Here is a 21,998-nt window from a genome sequence, read left to right on the forward strand (position 1 = left end):
CAAACAGTCGTCTGGCATAGCTTCTTTATCTTCCGCTTTCACGGCTGATTGCACATAGGGATTTCCGCCGTCAATGATAGTAGCCAACGTGCTAATAACGGAACATTTAAATAAATTCGTTTCTTTATTTATACTAGGGGGCAAGCCCCCGTCTCACTTGTTTAAGCAACAAATAAAAAATACCATCGATGGACCGCCATCTGCCAGATCCATTTGTATCTGTGGGATAAATATTTATCCATGATATTCAAATTTCAAGCGACGACGACAACCCAAACACAATTATTTCATACAATAGAAAGATAATAATATAATTCATAATTATAATGAAAATTATTCTCTTTATCCTTAATAATGTTACATTTTATATGTTCTACTTTTTACATTAAATTATTTTCTACATTTTTAACAGATCCGAAAAGCTATTCTGTAAAGTTTACAGAGACAGAAAAGCTACTCTTTTGAATTAACAGAGCCGAAAAGCTGTTCTGTTAAATTTGCTTCTGCTCTTGTTACTTTACATTTACACGGGCATAGCATGTAGACTAATCTATAACAGAGACCGAACCGCAGCTAACAGAAGATCATACACTGAGAATAATATCTTAGTCAATGCATGTCTACTAACCAACTGAACTAATAATTATTTATGTTTTCCACAGCTCCTTCGATTGCCTTTAATTCTGTTTCAACCACAACTTTGTCGGCCTACTAGACGATGCTAGAAGCAGAGTACCCCTAGTACCAAAATTCTTTGGCTGCCAACGGCATAAATATGTTTACGGTCCTGGCTCCTTGCATATTTTATGATAATTGCTCCATAATAAAATACTCCAAATGGATGTACCTATCAATCTTTACTGCTGCCCCTGTGATGTCCGCAAAATCTAATTAAATGTACATTTGGCAAATTTGTTGGATGCATTATGCAGCTGAAGCCCAGGAGGGGCTTCTCTATTTGCATATTCTGTTGCAAAGGTTAGACAAATGAATTTTCGATATTGGGGCGGGCACTAAACAAAGCACCCCCTTCTCGCCATCTCGCCCCATCCATCAGTTGCGTCGCTCAATCATTGTCTATTGTCATTTGCCGATGGGCATTGCAGTGATATTGATTTTATGTACATATAGAAACGGAAACCCCAAATGGGCCATCGTTTGCCCCCAAAGTCATTTCTAGACCATGCACCACAATAGCTACCACAAAACATGTGAGCTGTGCCCTTCCTTGCCTGTCTGTGTCACCTGTCATTTGTCTGGCCTGCAGATACATACAATATGTACATAATATACGAGTATTTACATGCCATATCGTGTCGCCCTATAAAATGCTTACTCCATCAAGAAGAAAACACCTTTTCAGGTGGATCATTACAATTGCAGCTATTTGTGCCTTTTTTGTCATTAGGTATCTTGAGGGGGTAGGGTATATGTACATACAATCAATGGCAAGATCCAAGCTCTCCCACTCTCACTCTATTGCCGCCCTTATCCATTTCATCCCATCCCACAATCAACAATTCCGACAAGACCTGCATTGTGCTGGTCGCAAAACAGAAAAGCAGAAAACACCAGACAAAGGAAAGGGAAAACAGCTGCTGCATTGAGAGAGTTGCACATGCGCCCGTGTCGTCGAACAAATTACCTGCAGAGCGACAAAACAACGCAAAAATCTGATAACAAAAGCCGGAATAACAACAAAGCAACAGCTGGAATGGACAGAGAGAGAGAGAGAGAGAGCGCGCCTGAAACACACACACACCACAAGAAATGTTAGCAACAGAAATCTCTCTTAGCGGGCAATATTTCTCGCTCTTAGGCAAATAGCTTGACATTAACAGCTCTTATGTTCTCTCTCGGCTGCTGGTCTCTGTTAAGCTAACATACAGCGAAAGAGAACGCTCTCTTTTCCCAAACGAATGCATATACTATATGCGCCATATATATTCTGGTTACCGGCCAACTGATTTTTTCAAAAGTCGCCCGTTATTTGAGCCAAGCGGTTCTGCGTTAAAAGATTTTCTTGATACTATTATTCGAACGTGAATAAGCGGAAGGTTCCGCAGTCGCAGTTGCAACTATCTATCGTGAAATATATTTTGTGCGTAAAAATAAGGAAAACACACGCTATAAAAAACCTGAGCAACAACAATCAAACATTTATATGTAGCAGCAAAGAGCTAAAAAGTGAAATTTGTGCGTGCGTTTCAGCCGCTAAAATGTGAACAAAATACCAGTGCGAAATTGTTGAAAATTTAACAGAATAACACCCGTACAAAGGGAACGAATCCCAAGATATTCCGGGCATTGAAACTGAACCAAATACCCAAGTCTAATTGGATTTGGTACGCAAATTGCAAAAAATATCCAACGGCAGCAAAAGCACAAAAGCAACAAAGCAACCTGTAGCTTTGGCTCTAGCTCTGGCTTTGATTTTGGCTTTGGCTTTTGGCTTTTGGCTTTTGTGTAAGCTGCGAGCAGCGTTAGGCGGAAGCCAATTGAACCCGAACAAATGCAATTGTTTCAAATATAAAGCTGCAGGCACTTACCAACGTTGAGCCGCGCTTCTACCTGTTCAACAACTAATCAACGATTAAACAACAACAAAACCACGCAGCAACCAGCAACAAAATGTGGTGCATTGTTAACTTGCCAAACGGCACACAACAGGCCGTCAAATGGGATCCGAAAGCCAATGGACAGGAGTGTCTAGAGAAGGTGAGTGAATGCCATGAAAACCAAGGATAGAAGGAACCAAAGGGCACCTTCGCTTTTCGAAGAATGTCTCCAACGAAAGTCTAGAACTGTGTAGAAGGTGGTTTATCGTTGAGTAACATCACATCAAGGGCTTCTCTTCGAGTGGTCGGATCGCCCTTCATCCTATCCCACTCCTGCTTATCCGACTATGAGGCAACTTTCGATTTAACCCTCTGAGACCATGAGGGGGGGCCCTTGTCAGGAGCCGGCGAAAGGGAAAGGACGACGTTTATCAAACGGCCATTAGATCTCGCAAGTTTTTGCACTTGAAAGCAATTTTCTCATTTCATTTTAATGATGGAATTTTTAAGGCTGGGGCAAGACCTGTATTCATTAAAAAAAACTTATTTAAAAATGTTAATTTAATGCCACTCTGAATTCATTGTTTTTGTGTTATTTTAGCACTCGATTCAATCTCAAGCTCAAATTCAATTTAATGCCTGTGGGGGGGGGGGGGGGGCGGCTACACTTATCACCAGCCGGTGAGGAGTGAGAGAGTGAGAGCTCCCCCTTATCAGCCCTTGGGGCCATGGCTAATTTTGTTGTTTATTAGTTTTTGCGCTAATTCATTTGAAATGCCGAATTGTTGCTCCGCCCGCCACTGGCAGGTGCGGTGCTGCTGCCCACCCATGAAGGTTCAAGCAGCTCCCTTATCGAAGGTGGGGCTTTCGAGCAGTAAACACCAAGAAGGGAAAACAAAAAGCAAAGGCCAAGTACACAGTAAATGCTGTCTCTTGGGGGAACAGACAGACAGACAGGGATATGCATTCATTGCCAATGAGAGCTTTAAATGTTCATAGAATTTCTCTAGAGGTTCGATTGAAGATTGGCCCCGGCATGGTCTTGGCATTGATCCGTGACTGGGGGCTCTGGCGTTCAATGTCCAAGTGGCAGCACTTGAGAGACGGTTAGTGCAAACACTTGAGGCAGCTGCTTCTGTGTTCTGTTACTCAGGGCCTCCCCCCCCCCCCACCCCTCCCTCTCTTTGGCAGAAAAGATTAAAGCCAATTTGACAATACCTGCCCTGCCCTGCCCTTGTTTTCCAGCCCAATTAAGACTTTGCCTCGTATTTGTGTGCGCAATCTAATCGGGCAGAAATTTATCAAGAGACGCATTTATATTCCCTTTATATTCGTTATCTTCCTTGAAAGAAAGCCAGCAGAAAGTGTATGGGGTTGGGGGGGGGTTTATCTTATCGCCATATATGTGCCGTACTACTATCTGATGAACACCTCTTAACTGAGGTTTAACATTGTCAGCAACAACCAAAATTGGGGCGTAAATAACTTATTTGAAGGGAGGGAGGGGCTTACTTAAACCTAATCGGTGGGGGGATTATTTGATTTGAAATTAAAGTTCAATTAGTTTTTACCCTGAACCAAGGAAACTTTTGTTCTTCGAATAATGGAATCATAAATTATCAAGTATCCTTTTGTCAACTCTGATTTCTGGACTTTCAACTCTCATCCCCAAGCCACGTACACCCCTATCTGGGGGGCTCATCTGGCAAATATTTATAGAATTTTTCAGGGCAGATTTGTCATCACTTAATCTCATTGTTAAACCAATTGATTTCATGGTCTGTGTGCGTCAGACTGAATCCCAAGTCCAATCCCGAGTCCTTATCACATGAATGACGCCGTTCTTGTAACCGATAGCTAGCGGAGTGTCCAAATGTAAATCGTGACTCAGTTAACTAAAAATAATAATTAATTAATTATTTCACAAGGCTAATTCAAGGTATCAAGGCCTCTTATCGATGCCAGAGCCGCATGGCAACCCCTTGAGACGGAGGTAAGGGATTTGAAGGTCAGCCCAGAGAAATGTCCATAATCACCGTGGGGTGTAAATGAACTGATAAGAGAGTTTACATAACTTTTGTTGCCCTGCTGCTGCTGCTGCCTTATCGCCCTGGCTAATGAACCCCAATCCCAATCCGCGACTCCGGCCTCCCCCAGCCCCAGCCCCATTGGCGGATTGCTTTCCTGCTGCTGCTGCTGGTTGCACATTTTAATTACAAGTTGGCGAAAGCTCGAACAAGAGCCACAAAGTTTCAGAAACGAAATCGCATTCCGAAAAGTTTCCTTGCGCCTGACGTCAGGGCCAAGTCTTGACGGCTCCAGGGCTAAGGGGTTGTGGGCTTCCAGGCTTAGGGCTCAGACGCTAGGCTACGCTTTCGACGAGTTTGCATGTCAAAGTGGTATTACTTTTTTGTTGCCCCCACGATTTAACAATTGTGTCCGTTCTGCTGCATGTGGCATGAGGCATGTGGGTGTACCAATTTGCAACTGCCAAACTCTGTAATACTCATGTCGGAATCGCCCAAGTAGCTCTGCCCTTCACCGCTAAGCAACTCTGGGAGAGAGAGAGACAGTGTGCAACAGTTGTTGCAATTATCCACAGAGCTACTTGTAATTGCTGTTTACTGCAATTCTCGTCGCCTCTTTCGAGTTGTTGACTCTTCGGTCTGTTTGCGGCTGGAGTGGGCCCTTCTTCCGTATTGACTTTTCGAGCATGTTCCAAGCAACTGTTGTTACAGGGCAAAGTCCATGGGGAATATTCCACTCCACTACTTTGTGACGATTTAAGCGACAAATCACGTGCCGGGCAGATGGCAGATAGATATCTATAGATCCATCGATCGTTCGATGATGCAATGGAACCAGTTTCTTCCCTGGTCAAATGCAGTTCTATACTTCAGTATTTCTCTGCTCTATTCCACTGTATGCCGGCTCTGCGGATGACGTCAACCTCGGGCTGGCGATTCTTTATCGGATTGCGCTGCCCACGGGGAGTGACCTTATCAAACGAATATTAATACTCTAGAGACACGACATTTTCCTATAGATATCCTTCACTTTGGCACAATATCTGATTACTGGGATTCCAGATGAGGCAAATAATTTTATTTGCGAGCACTGAGCCGAAAGGTTGGACGGGGAGGAATGTGGGGGCTGATGAGTTCCTTCAACACGCTTCAAGTGTGGGGGGCAAGCCAGAGGCGGGGGCGGGCTCTGCTCAAGTGTGCAGCTTGCAACAATTGAAAGACGGCAACGAGGCAAGTTCTCGACTGGGCGGCAGGCGGCAGGCGGCAGGCGGCAGGCATGGGGGCGAGATTTGATGAGGCAGCTCAAGTGGCAGCTGCAGCCCCGAGAGCAGGCGGCGGCGGTGGCGGAGGGGGAGGGGTGGGTCAAGTGCAGCAGCCGCTGGCCAATTTGCTTGTCATTGCCTCATGCCATGACAAAAGGCCAATTCAACAGAGCTCCGAGCTCTGGGGCAGAAAGGCAGAAAGGCAGAAAGGCAGAAATGTATTCCAAAGATAAGCATTTTAGGCATTTGCTATGTGTATCTATCCAACTGTGTATCTGGGTATCTCTGTATCTATGTATATTTATGCGTATAATTAGCCATAAAGAGAGAGGGAGAGAGAGGCGCTGAAAAAGTGTGCGACTCTCTCAACGCTTTCTCGCCTCCTCGCTTTTTCTGCCTTTTTATCACCTTCTTGTGATAAGCAGCGTGGAAATATCTTATAATTCGCGGTGTCAACAACACAAAACAGAATCACAAAGAGAGACAGAGAAAGGGGTAGATGGAGGAGGCGAAGAAGAACCAGAGGTAGAAGCAGATACCAAAGACAGATATCAGCCCGCAATCAAGGCGTAAAATGATAAATAAGCTGAAATTTTTTTGTATTTTCCACATTCGTAAAACGCAATTTCTGTTGTAGTTTTTTTCCTTTTTCTTTCTTTCCCCCCCAAACAGATGTTGGAATTGAAATTTTGCCCCCAGTTATGTTTCACTTTTCGATTTAGTTTATTATTTACTTACTTGGGGCAAAAGTTTTAAAGTGCTGAAATATTAAGCATACGCCCTGTTTTAGCCTTGGCCTAAATGGCACGCCACGGGCACTGGAGAGATCTTCCGGGCCACAGAGTTTTAGCCACAAGTTATACAAAAAGAATGAGATACATGCATATATGTATCTCTGTATCTCTGTATCTCTGTATCTCTGTATCTGTGTGTCTGTCTTTTCTCCATTTTGAGTGGTTTTTGTTGCCAAACAAAATGTAAAACGCAAAGAGGCACAAAACAAAGCAAGATTTTACCAATTTGTTGTTGTATATTTTTCTGTCAAGTTTAATATGTTTTTTTTTTGTTGTATTTGTTATTTGTTATTTGTATTTATTTTGTAGCCCATGCATGTCTGTGTATCTGTGTGTTCTGCCTGTTCCAGTTGCTGGGATTTCATTGAGCTGCTAACAATTTAAGCAAATAACCAAAGTTCAATACAGATTTATTTAAGGCGAGATCCACCTACGAACCGAAACACCCACCTTTCAGGGGCAATAAATCTGTTTTTTTGTTCAATATCAAAAGAGTCTCCCAATGATTAGCTTTCTTTTTACGTCTTCTTTGAGTATTTATTTTATAAATAGTTTCTATATTTGCCCCACCTTAGGAATTATTTCGAGGAATGTGCCATCAATTTTTAAAGCTCAAACAAGCTGCAAAAAAAAAAAAACCTGCTGCCATATGCCATACGTGCCACTGTGTTGGTATTTGTACTATATAGATTATGTAATATATTTCTTTATTCGCCTGGGATCGTATTTTATAGACTTTGCTCCAAAGTTCTCTCTCTCTCTCTCTCTCTCTCTCTCCCACCGGAAAACAAATGAACGCATAGGGCAAGCAATGTTATTCCGAACAAAGACATAAATTTTGCCTTTGCCATTGCCATTGCCTGGTGGCATTGTTTAATTGTTGTTTACCGTTTAATTAGTCCAGCCCTGGAACCCGGACAGAGAGCACACAATGTACGCCGTCCCTGACTCATCGGTGGGGGGGGGAAATGCGAAAACAGAGCTCATCGACCCCCAAACCCAACCCCCCCTTTGGCAGTGGCAATAAAATGCATTCGCAGATATTTTGTGCCAAAATATTTTAATATTCACTCGAGAATTTATTTATTTATGCCATTTCTATGCAAATCAATTCGATATTCTTTTTCTACTTCCTCGATCTCTCTCTCTCTCTCTCCTCCTCTCTGTCTCTTAGCACCCTTTGTTTCGGCAAAAATTAATTTTCCAAGCAATTACATCCAAACCGAAATCTGAAACATTCTGCTTCTCCATCCACTCCAATGGCATTTGCCAATTTCGGAATTAATTGGTACAGTTGCCAGAAATGCACTTTCATTCTCCCTCTCTCTCGCTCTCCCTCTCTCTCTTTGTACACACAATGCAACCCTGCATTTACCGCTAGCTACCGGGGGGGGTGCCATCAGTTTTATGTCGCTTTGGGTGCAGCCAGGGCGTTTATCATGTTCACTGGACGGACATTTGAGTGCGTGCGGTGCTGGGGCCTGTCCCCAAAATGCAGAACAAGCCGCAGGCCAGGGTTGCCAGGCCACCCAACCAATTGCCAGAGGAGTCATTTTTAATTGGGTTGCCATTCGATTACACACAAAAGAAGAGGGTGAAAGAGAGTTTCAAGGTCACGGGCGCAGGTAAAACGAAGGAGGAATGGCTTAAGGCAGTCCTGGCAACCCTGGCAACCCTGGCTACCCTGGTGACCCTGTGCCTGGGCCTGCGTTTGGGGCATTTGGCATGTGTGTGCTCTGCTCTGTTGGGTGTTGAGGTTTGTGGAGTTCCTGGAGCCCGTCAGCCCTGCTGCTGGTCGGGCATCCAAGGCTGTCCTGTGCTGTGCGTGCGCGCGCCAGCCTGTCTGCGTCCTCGCTCCACTATCGTCCCCCCCTTCCCCTCGGCCCGTACTTTAATGTGCGTCCTTGCCAGACCCCAGTTTATGTTTACACCGTGTGCTGGCAACGCGCCCGCAAATCTATCTGGAAAATGGCTTCGCAAAGCTCTTCGAGGCGCGCCCAATCAAAAGGAAATTATTTTCGCGTGCCAAAGCACGCCATAAAGAGTGGGAGCGAGAGGAAACTATAAAAGAATTGAGTGGTAGCCGCGAACTCTCGACCCGACGGGATCCCATTTCTTGGGATTCTCCTCGCATATCGATTGAATGCTTAAAGCCAAACAAATTGTGCATTTGTGACTGTGTGTGTTGGCCAGGCCATCAGCCATCCAGTGGCTAATTAGAAGCATGCCATGGAGGCCAGAGCTAATCCAGCGACAATGACGACACACACAAGGCTGAAAGCGGAAAGATGCGCTCTCAAAGGAGAAAGGGAAAGCATTAGGAGAGAAGGAGCAAAGGAGGGGATGGATGGCAGTTGCTTTTAAGCCAACACTTAATGCAATTACCGCTGGCCGAGCAATGGCTCCCCCCATAGAAGTACACTGAAAGACCAGCAGGAGGCAGCGAAGAAGAGAGCAGGCCAGGCTCGGCTCTTGAGGCCCCCCCCCTTTTCTCTCAGTGTAAGCGCTTGAAATGCTTTTATGGCGATGCAGAAATCGTGCCTGCACATGACAATGACAAAATTTTTAGTAAAATCAATGCGGCGGCTTGCGGATTGGGGGGGGGGGGGGCTTGGGGTGGAGTCAAATGATAATGTCATTTGCTAAGCAGGCGGACGCCGACCGGCACTTTTCTACAGAGCCCACGACACCCCCCAACCCCCCACCACCCCCCTCTAGTGCTATCTATTGTTTCCATGGTTTTTGCATATTATCCTTGAACTGCTTTCCCCGTAGCTAGTAGAAAAATGTGGTTAAAAGTAAGACGGAAGGAGGGCGGACGAGGCAAAACCATAGAAACCTGAATGCACAACAACTGAGCGGAAATATGGTGCCCCATCCATCCCCCCCCCCCCCCCCGCATCCCCCCGCATCCCGCGTGCAACTGCAACCGCCACCTGCATGCCACAACAACAAAAGCTTACTGTGGGCCAAGCAAACACGGCTTAGAACAATATTAAACAATAAAAAAAAAATAGTGAAATTTCGCCAGGAAAAGGGGGCCCAGAGAGGAGCTAAGAGGCAAAGCGCGAGAACAATAAATTGCGTGAAAATGCAACCGAAAAAACCACAGCGAGTGAGAGAGAGAGAGGGAGAGAAAGGGAGAGGGAAAAACAAACGTAGAACCGAAACCACAAAGCGGTGGAAATGCATTGAATGCCTTTCCATTGTATTCGAATATGGTTCCCCCAACCACCTCGAAGGCCCCACACCAACCACACTGGCCCCCACCCCCCAGGCACCCCTTTCCAACCCCTTTCCCCACCCTTTCCCCCCCCCCCTTTCCCCACCCTTTCCGCCACGCTGAGTGCCATTTTGATGTGTCTCTAATGGCAAAGCTTTTGTTTCTCCATCGTATTCGTCTTTTTTTTATTCTTTACACAAACCCTGCCTCCTGCCCCCTGCCCCTGGTCCCTGCCCCCCCTGGCAGAGTCCTGTGTGGCTTTCACTATTATTTTCTTTGGCCTTTCTTTTACCCACATGTTTGCGGTGAGCTGGAGGTGAGCGACGCCGAGCGAGAGCCCTGTAAAACAAAGAAAGGCAATAAAAGCTCATATAAAAAAAAATAATACAAAATGAAATCACACATTGAGGGGTCCATAAATCCGATCAGGAAAGGGATCCAGCCATAAGACAACGATTGGATAATGAAATTACATGTGAAATTGGGGAATAACTTCAATATGGCCAAGAACTTTCATAGGGCCATAAGATATGGCGGGGCCAGGAGCCACTCAGTAATGGAATTAAGCCCCATAAAAGAAGAGGGTATATAATACGTATGTTATGTCTGCCAAATGAATCGAAAATGGAAGGTAAATGTTGCTCAATTTTCTCGGATTCGGAGCCACCACCCCCCACCCATCACCCCCCACCCCCCACACAGAGCCCGTCCGTAGTGCCATTAATCCCAGTCATAAAGTTTTCATCTCCTAAACGGATTTCCCCATCAAATTCAATTGAATTTCCCGAATTCAATTAAATGTCAATTTATTTTGCTCGCATTCCAAAATGTTTTCCATTCCACAACGTCCCTCCCCAATCCCCACACCTCGAGTGTTTTTAATTAAATGTGATTTTTCCACTGCCCAGCGGCTGGCATTGTTTAAGGCTTTTCCACGGCCAGCGGCCCATTCGGCGCTGGGATAATGGCCTTTTAATTAAGCCTCTTTAAGGGACACTTTCGGCCTTGACGAACATTTCTTGGCTTTAAGGCGGGACAGCAGAAATTTCTTGAATGAAAAAGTTCTTCGAATGGAAAGAGTATTTCCCGAAAATATGAAGCATTGAAGGATAAGAATTCTTGTAGTTTTATTGGAAATTGTTCAGGGGAGCGTAAATGCAATGCAAGTTATTGTATAATAAATTATAGAATTATAGAATAAATTAATTGCATTAAAAACAATTATTTTTGTAACTTTGAATAATTGATTGCGAATTAATCAGATCGCAGCGGACAGCCGTCAATTATTTGTAATCTCTGTCTGGGAGCCGAGACCTGCAGTCTGGACAGATGGCAAAGTCTCCATAGGGAGTGCACCTGTCCCTCCCCCCTGTCCCTACCCCTCCCCCTGTCCCTTGCCTGGGAAAGCAGCCTTTTCCGCCACTTAATTGCTTTGAAAAGAAAAATTCTAAAATTTTAACGAAGTGAAAAATTGCCATTTGGCAAATGTTCATCAGAGCTTTCAGGGGGTGGCCCGGGGGGAGGAACAGCTCAGGGCGGTCAAGGAGTGTGGGAGGTATTTTTCTTGTTAGCTTAAGCCTGTCACGCGCGATTTCCGGTATCCTATCATCCCCCCCCCTGTGAGCCCTGTGAGCCCTGGGAGCCCTGCAAGCCCGAAACGGGCTCAAGGTCGAATGCAATTTACAATTAGAATAAATGCGGCTTGGCACGACAGGCAGGCCAATCCTTGGGCAATTTTCAATGTGTGCGCCTCAGGAAAAACTCAGGAAATGATATATTATTATGTATTTGGCCCGACATCCATTTGCATATCAAATGCCAAAGCGGAATTATCAAGTGCAAACATGGGAATGGCTTCGGGGCTCGGCCCACGGGTTGCTGGGTGGGGGGCCGGTTTTGGCCAAAAAGAAAATCAATATAAGGCAGACAGAAGCAGCGGTTGTGGCACCTGGCAACAGGCTCTCCTCCGTCTGTGTGTGGGATATATAATATTACATATAAAAAAGATACATTTTGTTGTTGCCTCACTCACGGATACGGCGATACAGAGAGACCGTGTGTCTGTGTGTATTTGATAACTTAATTGAAATACATTGGAGAGCGGCCAAGCCAGGTCGTGGGCGGGCGGAGGGGAAGCTGCAAAACTTGGATGGTAATCCCTGCCAGCCCTGCCAGCCGGATTTATGGGTAAACAAGTTCAGAGCCAAAGCCCGAAAAGGAGGTAGGAGACGAGGGCGTGTTACTGAACGGATAAATCATCCGAGAGGGGCAGGAGGAGCAGCTGCAGCAGGATACTTTCGCTTTATGTAAACTTTATGGGCCCAGGCCCCAAAAAACCGATTTTCTGATATCTTTATTATACAAGTATTTTTTGGGAATTGCGCCCCCATCGCCATCCGCCACCAACCGCCAACCGCCAACCGCCACTTGGTTGGCTGCCACTTCCTTTGTGGCCTGCCGCATAATGCGGAAACTGATTATGCATCCTCCCCCCCCCCCCCCCCCCCCCCCCCCCTTCCACACACACAGGCACACAAAATCCTCTCTAAGTAGGAACAATTTTTTGTTATATTATTACTTTTTCTTTGCTTGGAATTTTAAACATTTCCGAGAGATAAAATCTCGACAATTGTCCAAGTTCTTGGCTGAGTGGAGAAGAGACCATGACCTCTGGATTCAGATTTACAAGTTCCTCTGGCCACACACACACACACACACACACACACACACACACACACACACACAGGACTACAATATGCATCTCCAGCAACAGAAAATTTCGTCATCTTTACATGCCACAACATGCCACATTTCGTACTCTCCTCTACCCCTCCCCTCCCCTACTCTAGGATGTGTGCACTTGACATTCTTCTAGCCATCTTTTCACATTGCCTTGTTGTTGCCTGCTGTAAAAGTTTTCGTCTCTTCTTACAGGACAGGCATTTCATTTAGCCGAGTAAAAAGAGAGACCCTAAATGTTATTTATCAAGTTCGCAAATGTGATTCGTAGTCGATGGAAAACTATGACAGAAAATTGTATGGAAAGCAAATTGAATTTGTGTTGCCATGGGGGATTTCTCTTTAAACTTTTTGCCCAACTTTGATTGGGTTTAATGGAAAGTTTGGTCTAATGCGATAATTGACATTAAACTTAATAAAATTTAATACACTCGCGCACTCGCGGATTTTCATGTGGACCGCAAAATGAATCCACAATCAGCGGGTCTCTCTGGGTCCTGGCATCACGTCCTGGCAATTGGGAATGCGACATGCTAATTAGGGGCTGGCCCTCCCTCACCTCCTGCCCCACTCTCCTATGTATTTCGACTGCCGCTGTTACTTTTGTTAAGGGCTTGTTTGCATTGCAGTCAACTCCAAGGATGGGGGTGGGGGGCGGGGGGTCCATGAGTCAGTGTAGTGGAATGGAGTGTAAGGGCGGTCGGGCGAGACCACTCCCCTGCGGCTTTTCCGCATTTTCGCGCAACGCATGCGAAAAAAAAAAAAAGTGGCAGCCACTGAAAATGACGCATACTTAACGAGAGGCAACAAACAACAACAGCAGCGGCGGCGGCGACGGCCAGAAGGAAAGGGAAACACACAAAAAGCAAGAGAAAAACGAGAAAAATTATGGCAACTGGCAGCAGGACATTCTGGCTCGCACACAAACACACACACTGATATGCCCTGATTTTATTTATATGGAGCACATGCATACAAATATCAGCATAATTTTTATTTAAGACCTGCTGCAGCCTCCCCCCGCCCCCCCATGCACTTGGCGCTGGCTCCGCCCGTTGACGCAATCCGTCGGCAGGCTGTGCCAAAAGTCACGTACAACAGCAACAGCGACAGAAGCGTTTTCATTAAAAATGCAGGAAGAAGGCCGCACTGGATCACTCAACAAATTGGGGACAGACACCCATAATTGCCCGACAAAACAAAGGCGAAAACCAAAACCAAAACATAAAGAGCAAAGAAGGAGAGCTTTATGACTGCGCCGCTGTTGCGCCATTAACTTTGCTCTCCCCCAATGAACCGCAATTAAATGTCAACTGCACACGAAACGGAGGCGAATAAAAGACAGCTTTCTCTTGAGTAGAGGCGCAGCAGCGGAGTGGCGGGAGAGGAGGAGATCACTGCTATAGAAACAGAAAGAGAGCCGCACAAGGATGTTGCTTTAATTAAGAGCATCAGCTTTCACTCTCTTCAAAAAGAAAGACGGTTAAAGAGACAGTGCGGAAGCATAAGAGTAGGATCGGTGGCAGGTCAAGGTGCATTAGAGGAGCATTATGCGACTAAATTGTTATTAACTTTATTATCGCACACCAAAGCTATTGCTCAAGCTATTATTGCATTTTTAGCGTGCACTTTGAATGCATTTGTGTTCGTATTCTTGTTGTTTGTTTTTAGCTTTTAGGTTGTTTCGTTTCTGCTGTACGATTTATGGCCAACGATCAAAGTCCAATGTGCAGTCGGTCGCTGCCGCAGCTGGCGTTGCTGCTGCCGTTGCCTAGGCCTGCTGCAGAAATTAAATGCACAGAGAGACAGAGAGAGAGAGAGGGTACGAAACACACGTGCTCCCATTCGAAATAAAGAAGAGTACACACAAAAACTGAAACTGCAGCTATTTTCACATAGTACCCTGGGAGAGGGTATTGCGGCTTTGACCAGCTGTTTGCACGAACGCTGTAGTTTCCCCGAAGCTCAGCCGAAAAACAATCAATGCGCTAGGGTATCCACAACTTCGGCACAAATGCTGGCCTTTTCTTTCCAATTCGCCCTTCAATCACATTAAATTGTAAATGTGAGATTATTGGGATTAGAAAATTGATTAGTTACTACATGTGTAGCAACTATTTAGTTTGGCCTGTCATTTTCAATTGAAAGCGAAATTGGATTTTGTGTAGCTCAACATTGTGTCGGGTGCTGAAGGTCGAGGCGCTTCCAGCTGAAGGTCACGGGGGGTGCACCTAGTACATATGTACGCATGTAGGCTGGCGAATGCAACAAACGACGAATCGACTGATAAGGGCATTGCACATTGGCACTGCATTTATTTACTGACAGTTTCACCTTCCTTTCGAAAACATTCTCTTGATTCTCAATGTGTAATATTTTTATGCTGATCCAAGGGGAAGAGATTTCGCTTAGCTATTCGAAAGCCATGAAAAGTTGTTCTAAGCAATATTTCGAGAAATTTTCTGTAACTTGATTTACATATAAATGTACTGCAAAGGTGCACCTGGAATAATTTGTTGGAACCCCCAGTATCCACAGCGCAATTGTTCACGCCTTCATCAGTTGAAATATTCTCATCGCTGCACCTTGTCATATTGATCTACGGTCTGTGTTATTTCATGATTATATAAGCAGATGGCTTCTTAGAGTCTGCTTTAATGAAATTGCACTTGCAGTCGCTTTTCGCTTTCAATATTTAAAATACATTTTCTTTTCCACAATATGTTAAGAGACTGTGCACAGCATCTCCTCATCCACCTCTTCCTCCTCCTCTACCTCTTTCGCTTTTGCTTCGTATTCGCAATGATTGGCCATTCGCACGTCAGCAATTAACAGTTATAGCAACTATTGAGAGCGAGTGGAGGAGAGTGGTCTGCAGGGGGAGGGGGGGGCTTGGCAGGTTGATAAAGATGGGGTTGACTTAAAAGTTTCCGTTGCACAGGAGAAGTGGCGCACATGGCCAACACGTGCTCTCGGTCTCCGCGCATAAGTAATTAAGTGCAATTTATGGCCAGAGCCCGTGAGCGCGTTCCGTCATTAATTTCAATGCATTGAACCTGTTTCAGCACAGCAGCAGTAGCAGCCGCAGCAGCAGCCGCAGCAGCAGAGCCCGGCCAATCCCATTCTCCTACAGACAAGTGCATTTTCATTGCCAACAATTTGTGTTCGTTCTGCAGGCAATGGGAGAGGGGGAATCTCTCCATCTCTCTCTGCCACGCCACCCCCTCACTCTTGCTCTCTCTCTCTCTCTCTCTCTCTCTCTCTGTGTCTTGGACTCCACCTAGTTCCCAGCCTCAGGGCATGTTGGAGAGAGGTGATCACTCGACTGGCGCATGGTTTGCCGCCAGCAACAACAACTTTAACATGTTCTAACCATTTATGGTTGCGAGAGAGAGAGAGAGAAGGGGAATGGGAATGAGAACGAGGGAGAAGCTGTTATGCACGGATATGTCATTCTTCCCGCCTGTCTATTCATTTCGTTTATATTGTAGATCGCGTCGCAGGCAGAAAGATTAGTAGGAAGGCATTCATTCCGCTCTCTACGGTAAACATTCGTATTATACATACATATGTATTTCTCTTTTGTATCATAAAAGCGATCGATATCCCCCGATGTGCTCTCTTCCAGCACGTGTGATCCCATTAATCATTTAATAAGCATAATTAACTTTTCGATTTGATAAGCGAAACGTTTACGGCACATGCAAATTGCAAGAGCGACTTTGTTCAGCCTCTCTCTGTCGCACTGGCTGTCGGTCAACAAAAGCACAACAAGAGTTCAAAAGTACAAAGTCCAAAGCGACGGCTCGTTGCCTAACTGACGTCACAAGCCGCCGAGGAGTTTTTTCATTACAGTTTCGGCTGGCAGCAACAAACACTGCTGCGATCAAACAGCAAAGAGCAATGACAATTATACATTGTATGTATGTACATATGTAGCAAGACCAACAAACAAGTATGCGAGAGCAACATCACAACAAAACCACTCACGAGGCGAGTGCCAGTCCAAAGTCCAAACGGCATTTTGAAGACTGGGGTCCAAAGTCCATTGCAAGCGACACTGGTCGGGTTTTCTTGTGCCAGCCGCCGCCACCGAAGCAGCCAGCCAGCATGCTAGTCATACCCAGATCCCCCTTGCCTGCCCCCTCTCACGACATCAACATGTGGACCACCATCCCCCCCTCTCCCGCTGCCATGACTTGTCTTTCGTTTACAACAACAAAAATTGTTTGTAAAAGAGCGAAAAGCAATACGATGCCAAGCTCTTTTGTTTTTCTGTCTCCCACTCTTTCTTGTCGCTGCTGTTTACCTCGGTCAGAGCAGAGCTCTCTCTTAATCTATGTACCTGTTTCTCTTAAGAAGCTCGACCTCAAGTGAAGTAACAGATGTTACATTCTGTTTGTGTTATTTTACACGGTTCTACCTGATTTTACTACCTACCCAAATGATAGGCCATAACAGCAAATAATCTGCTGCAGGGTATTACGAGAGACGTTAAGTCGTATAATCAGTGGAGGGGCGGGCGGTACTAAACTCTTGCCATCTGCCTATTTGCCTGGTGGGGCGCGCGCGCCCGGTCCGCAGATTTGTTTGTGTCTTGCCTTAGTGAGAATTACGAAAGTTTCGGTTATGTCAAGCTTCGCTGCCCAGCCTAATTCGCTATTGTTGTTATTTGCCGGTGGCTGGCTTCAGAAAATAAATAAATTTGTTCACGATTCGTGCTCGAATTCGAGTTGGTTTTGCATTTGTGTTTCATTTAATTTTAGCGAAATAATCCACAAAAGTGGACTTTGCACTTGTCGGCAGGCAGAGAGCAGAGACAGCGAGGCTCTTTTGTATTTTTGCGGTGAATGAATGTACACGAAAATACACATGGTATATTTCTGGCAAGGTGAACCATGCCCAGAGATCTCTCGCACATCAGCGATAGCGTGGGGGGGCAAACAAAATAGGCAACTCAAGGGGTTCACCCCGCTCAAATACACCTTGGAATGTTCGACATTTTTGGCTGCCGCCGCTCCTCCGCCTGTTGCCACGTTTTGCTCTCAACAAAATATAATTCCAAATAAAACAAAAATATTCCCATGAGCCAGAACTTGTTTGAATATGTTTCCTAATTGGAATCAAATGCTCCAACCATTTTGCGTGCTATTTAAGCATTGGGGTGTTCACTTCAAGTCTCTGTGGAATGGGCAGAATACAATAAAGCATTTGATTATTTTTGGTATTTCATGTTTGCTTCCAATTGAATGTATAAATAAATCAAGCAACGCAATTTAAGGCTTTAATAGACACCAGATGTGGCCAGAACTTTTATAGTAGAATTCTGCACCCCGAACTGTCTTCCTATCTGGAATACTCAACGAAAACCACAAATGAATTCGATTCCAAGCAAAGCTCAAGTCATTGTATTTCTCATTAGACTGCAAAACCCAATTTCGCTACGACATTCAATCCAAATGAATGCACTCATGAGTAGTTGTAGTGGAGGCAAGCAAATCCACTCGAAGCCAAGCAAAACCACTCCAAGGCAAGAAAATCCACTCAGGGCAAACGTTTCTGGACTAATTAAGACGCCGAAATGTCGTCGACAGCCTGCGGTTTTCCAAACGGGCGGATGGGATGGAATAGTACCTTGTGGTAGGTGGTGGGTGGTAGGCGGTTGGTGGTTGTAGCCACCGGATGAGATTCCAATCCCAAGCCGAACGCAATTAATTAATCAAGTACATGGATCAATTTACATGCCACTTCCACCACTAGCACGCTAGTGCGGCATAGGAGGTGTGGCAACTTGGTAACGGTTGTTAACGGCACTGTGTAGAGCCGACAAGAGACGACTCTCGAGATGTTCATCTCCGAGGCGAGGCGAGGCAGCCAGCTGTGCCGGAAGTTGTGCCCCCCACCCGCCCAAAGAATGGCGTGGGGCTTATTCCATAAAGGAAGATTGGATTGGGGAGAGTGTGCTGTATCTGAGAGCGTATCGAGTGAATCCTCTCGAGAGTTTTCGCCGAAATTTAAGGACATGCTGTGCTGCAAAATGTTTAATACAGTTTAGGGAAACATTGCCGCCAGATATAAAGCTGTCGAAGCTGGATGGATTCGTACTAATAGTCTATTATATTATATTATATCTATGGAATATTCCATTATGCTCAATCAAGTGAAAAAATGTTGCATAAATGCCTAGCGCCAAATAATATGCAATTCAATTTTTCCACAGAAAACAACAACAAAATTGAATGATTATATATACGAAATTTTTTGTTTCAATTAAATTTTGTGTGGGCAAAACCACAACGAGATGGAATTGTCGGAAAAATCCTTTATTAAACATGATATTAAATAGCTAATTAACCGAAGCATCCGCCACGGGGTGAAAACATTCATTTTCCTGCGGCTTTTCCCCTAATGAAAATGGAGCAGAGGGCAAGAAATTGTGCGAACGCGTTGATGCGTGAGCAACTTGTTGCCTTGACTGCCACAGCTCACAGATACAGATACAGATACAGGTACACACGTGTGTCTTATTATGCAAAGTGCTGCTGGAGAGGAGGCGGGGGGGCATGCCCCCTGTTGAACGGAGTTTCGAAAAACAAACAAATTCATCTTTTTCTCGACATTTCGGAATTTCATTTTGGGAAGCAGCAACCAATGCAAATGGGGCGGGTCCCGGGGGTGGAGGCGTATATCTGGAACAGCATCATCATCATCATCGTCACCATCGTCCTCGCAAACAACATCCTTATGGCTGCTGTGCCAATTCCAAATGATGACACGCTCGTTGCATAAGCAAATATTTCTAGAGACCACCCCCAACCATCGCCCACAATTGGCAATTCAGCCGCAACAGCACTTCTCCTCCGCTCCTCCGCTCCTCCACTCCTCCACTCCGGCACTTGTTGTTCCTGCTGCTGTCACGGCAGAATGACAGGCCGCGCTACTGACAGGACATGCTTTGCCTGAAGCTGCTGGGAGCCGTATGTCGCTGACAGATTCCGCCAACTTGAATTGATAAGCCGCTGATCCAGAATAGATTGGAATGCGTCTGCCCCTGTCTCCTCCTCAGCTAAGCTTTAACTTTAATTAACACCCAACCATCCTTGAAAATATATAGAATAGCTCTCTTGTCTACATGGGCTTTGTCTAATCGAAAACTCTGTTTTTTCTCAGGTCTGTCGCGCCCTGAACATCATCTGTGAGATGGAATACTTTGGCCTGGAGCACTGGACACCCAACCAGAAGGAGACGCAGACGCGTCAGTGGATCAATCTGAGGAATCGGCTGTCCTGCGACAGCGGCAGCAGCGGCAGTGGCATCCAACTGATGCTGGCCCTGCGCGTCAAGTTCTGGGTGCCCGTGCACTTCATCCTGCAGGAGAGTGTGCGCAATCTGTTCTACATGCAGGCCCGCCGGGACCTGATGGAGGGCCGGCTCTCGGCCAGCGACTGGAGCAATGCGGCCAAGCTGGCGGCTCTGCTCTGCCAGGCCGATGGCCTGCGCTTCAACGAGGCGGCCCTGAGGGCCGACTGCCCCATGAGGATGCGCCGGGAGCTGGCCCAACAGCAGCTGCAGCAGCAGCAGGCCCAGCAGCAGCGTCTGGAGCAGCAGCGCAAGGAGAAGGAGCACGTGCTGAGCTTCAAGAAGCGACGCCTGTCCAAGCAGAAGTCCATGGAGCACATCGAGAACTGTGCCCTGCCGCTGGCCGGGACCAGCTGCAGCCTGCAGCCATCGCCCTCGGCCTCTGTCTCCGCCTCAGCCTGCACCTCCACCTCCGCCTCCGCCACCACATCCCACACCTGCTCCCACACCCACTCGAACTCCAGCTCGAGCAGCCCCAGCAACAGCAGCAGCCAGACGGGGCTGGACGAGCGCCTGGCCAGCAATCCGCTGCGCATGTACGAGGAGTACGTGTTCCTGCCCAGCCCCGAGAGCGAGGCCGATGCCAATGCCTCCGCGGCAGAGCCACCTTCGGACTACCTCAGACAGATCGCCACCGAGCACGGAAAGCTGGCCAAGCTGCAGATGAGCCCCAAGTCGGCCAAGTACTGGCTGCTGCAGTCCATCCAGGACCTGGCCGGCTATGGCGAGGAGCTCTTCAGCGGCGTCACCACCAACGAGAGCGCCACTCGGTGCGACATTGCCGTGGGCGCCCATGGCATCACCGTCTGCCGTGGGGGTGAGAAACAAAGGTGAGTCTCGCCCGCTAATCCCCGCCAAAAAATCCCCGAAACTAATCGTCTCCATTCCTTTTCGTTAGCATCACCTTTGGCGCGATTGCCGCTGCCAAGTCGCTGAGGCGCACCTTCAAGCTGGAGTACGTGGACGATCACAACGATCGCAAGGAGCTCGAAATCAAGCTGCCCAAGCAGCCCATTGCCGCCGGCCTCTACCGCTCCATTACCGAGCGGCACGCCTTCTATGTGTGCGACAAGGTGCGGGGCGTTGTGACCAATCAGTTTACCCGGGATCTCAAGGGCACCATTGCCTCCATGTTCAAGGAGGACACGGAGCTGGGCAAGCGCTATGTGTTCGACATCCAGCACACGTGCCGGGAGGTGCACGATCAGGCCCGGAGGATTCTGCACGAGCGCGGCGGCGATGCGGCTGTCCAGGCCGGGGCTGATGGCTGTGCGGCTGCTGCTGCCGTTGCTGTTGCTGGTGGTGTCGCCTCCGAAGCATTTGGGGCTGGGGCCGGCCCCAGTTCAGGTGCTGGTGGTGGCTCCATGGCCGGCAAGATAGATTTGGCCATACGCGAGAAGGAGGCGCGTGAGGCGGCGATTGAGCGCTGCGTGGACACGCGCATATCCGAGGCCATGCAATGCAAGATCTGCATGGATCGCGCCATCAACACAGTGTTCAATCCGTGCTGTCACGTGATTGCCTGTGCCCAGTGTGCCGCCAGGTTAGTAGTCCCCCTCCTGACCACTCTCCTGCAACCGCGTCTAACCGTGTCTTCCCATCCCGTTACAGGTGCAGCAACTGTCCGAATTGCCGGGTGAAGATCACCAGCGTGGTCAAAATCTATCTGCCTCCGGAGCTGCGCACCAGCCAGTCGGAGAGCGGCGGCGGCAGCGGTGGTGGCAGCAGCAGCAGCACCAGCCACATCCACATCCACAGCGATGGGCCCAACGACACGGAGCTGCAGCTGGACGAGATCTCAACGGCGGCAGTGACAGCTGAGGCAACTGCTGGAGGAGCAGTGGGAGCAGGAGCAGGAGCAGGAGCTGGAGCTACAGCCGAGCCTGGTGGCGGCCAGGCCAAGGTCACGACGGCCGCCTAGAATTGGCTGTGCTCGCTGCTGTTCCGGCTGATGGAATGGGTGTGCGTGCCGATTGTCTGAGAATCATCCGAAAACCATCCACTATGACCATAATCTAGAGGGAACAACAAATCAA

General features: G+C 47.0%; 1 protein-coding gene across 1 annotated transcript; it reads left to right on the forward strand.

Moving 5' to 3' along the window:
* The first annotated feature begins 1,980 nt into the window (after positions 1-1,980).
* Positions 1,981-21,994, forward strand: LOC108158829 (E3 ubiquitin-protein ligase MYLIP). The gene is made up of 4 exons (XM_017291532.2): positions 1,981-2,718; positions 19,774-20,792; positions 20,861-21,505; positions 21,574-21,994. The coding sequence occupies exons 1-4, from the start codon at positions 2,632-2,634 to the stop codon at positions 21,881-21,883; spliced, it is 2,061 nt and encodes a 686-aa protein (XP_017147021.1). The 5' UTR covers positions 1,981-2,631; the 3' UTR covers positions 21,884-21,994.
* The last annotated feature ends 4 nt before the right edge of the window (positions 21,995-21,998 follow it).

This window comes from Drosophila miranda, chromosome 3, assembly GCF_003369915.1.
Source record: "Drosophila miranda strain MSH22 chromosome 3, D.miranda_PacBio2.1, whole genome shotgun sequence".
NCBI classification, from domain to species: domain Eukaryota; kingdom Metazoa; phylum Arthropoda; class Insecta; order Diptera; family Drosophilidae; genus Drosophila; species Drosophila miranda.

What these genes read in the sequence shown, in the direction of transcription:
- LOC108158829 (XM_017291532.2), top strand. Translation starts at nt 2,632, where the DNA reads ATGTGGTGCATTGTTAACTTGCCAAACGGCACACAACAGGCCGTCAAA. An exon ending in CGTGGGGGTGAGAAACAAAG is followed by an intron (nt 20,793 to 20,860) that starts GTGAGTCTCGCC and finishes CCTTTTCGTTAG; the next exon opens with CATCACCTTTGGCGCGATTG. An exon ending in TGTGCCCAGTGTGCCGCCAG is followed by an intron (nt 21,506 to 21,573) that starts GTTAGTAGTCCC and finishes ATCCCGTTACAG; the next exon opens with GTGCAGCAACTGTCCGAATT.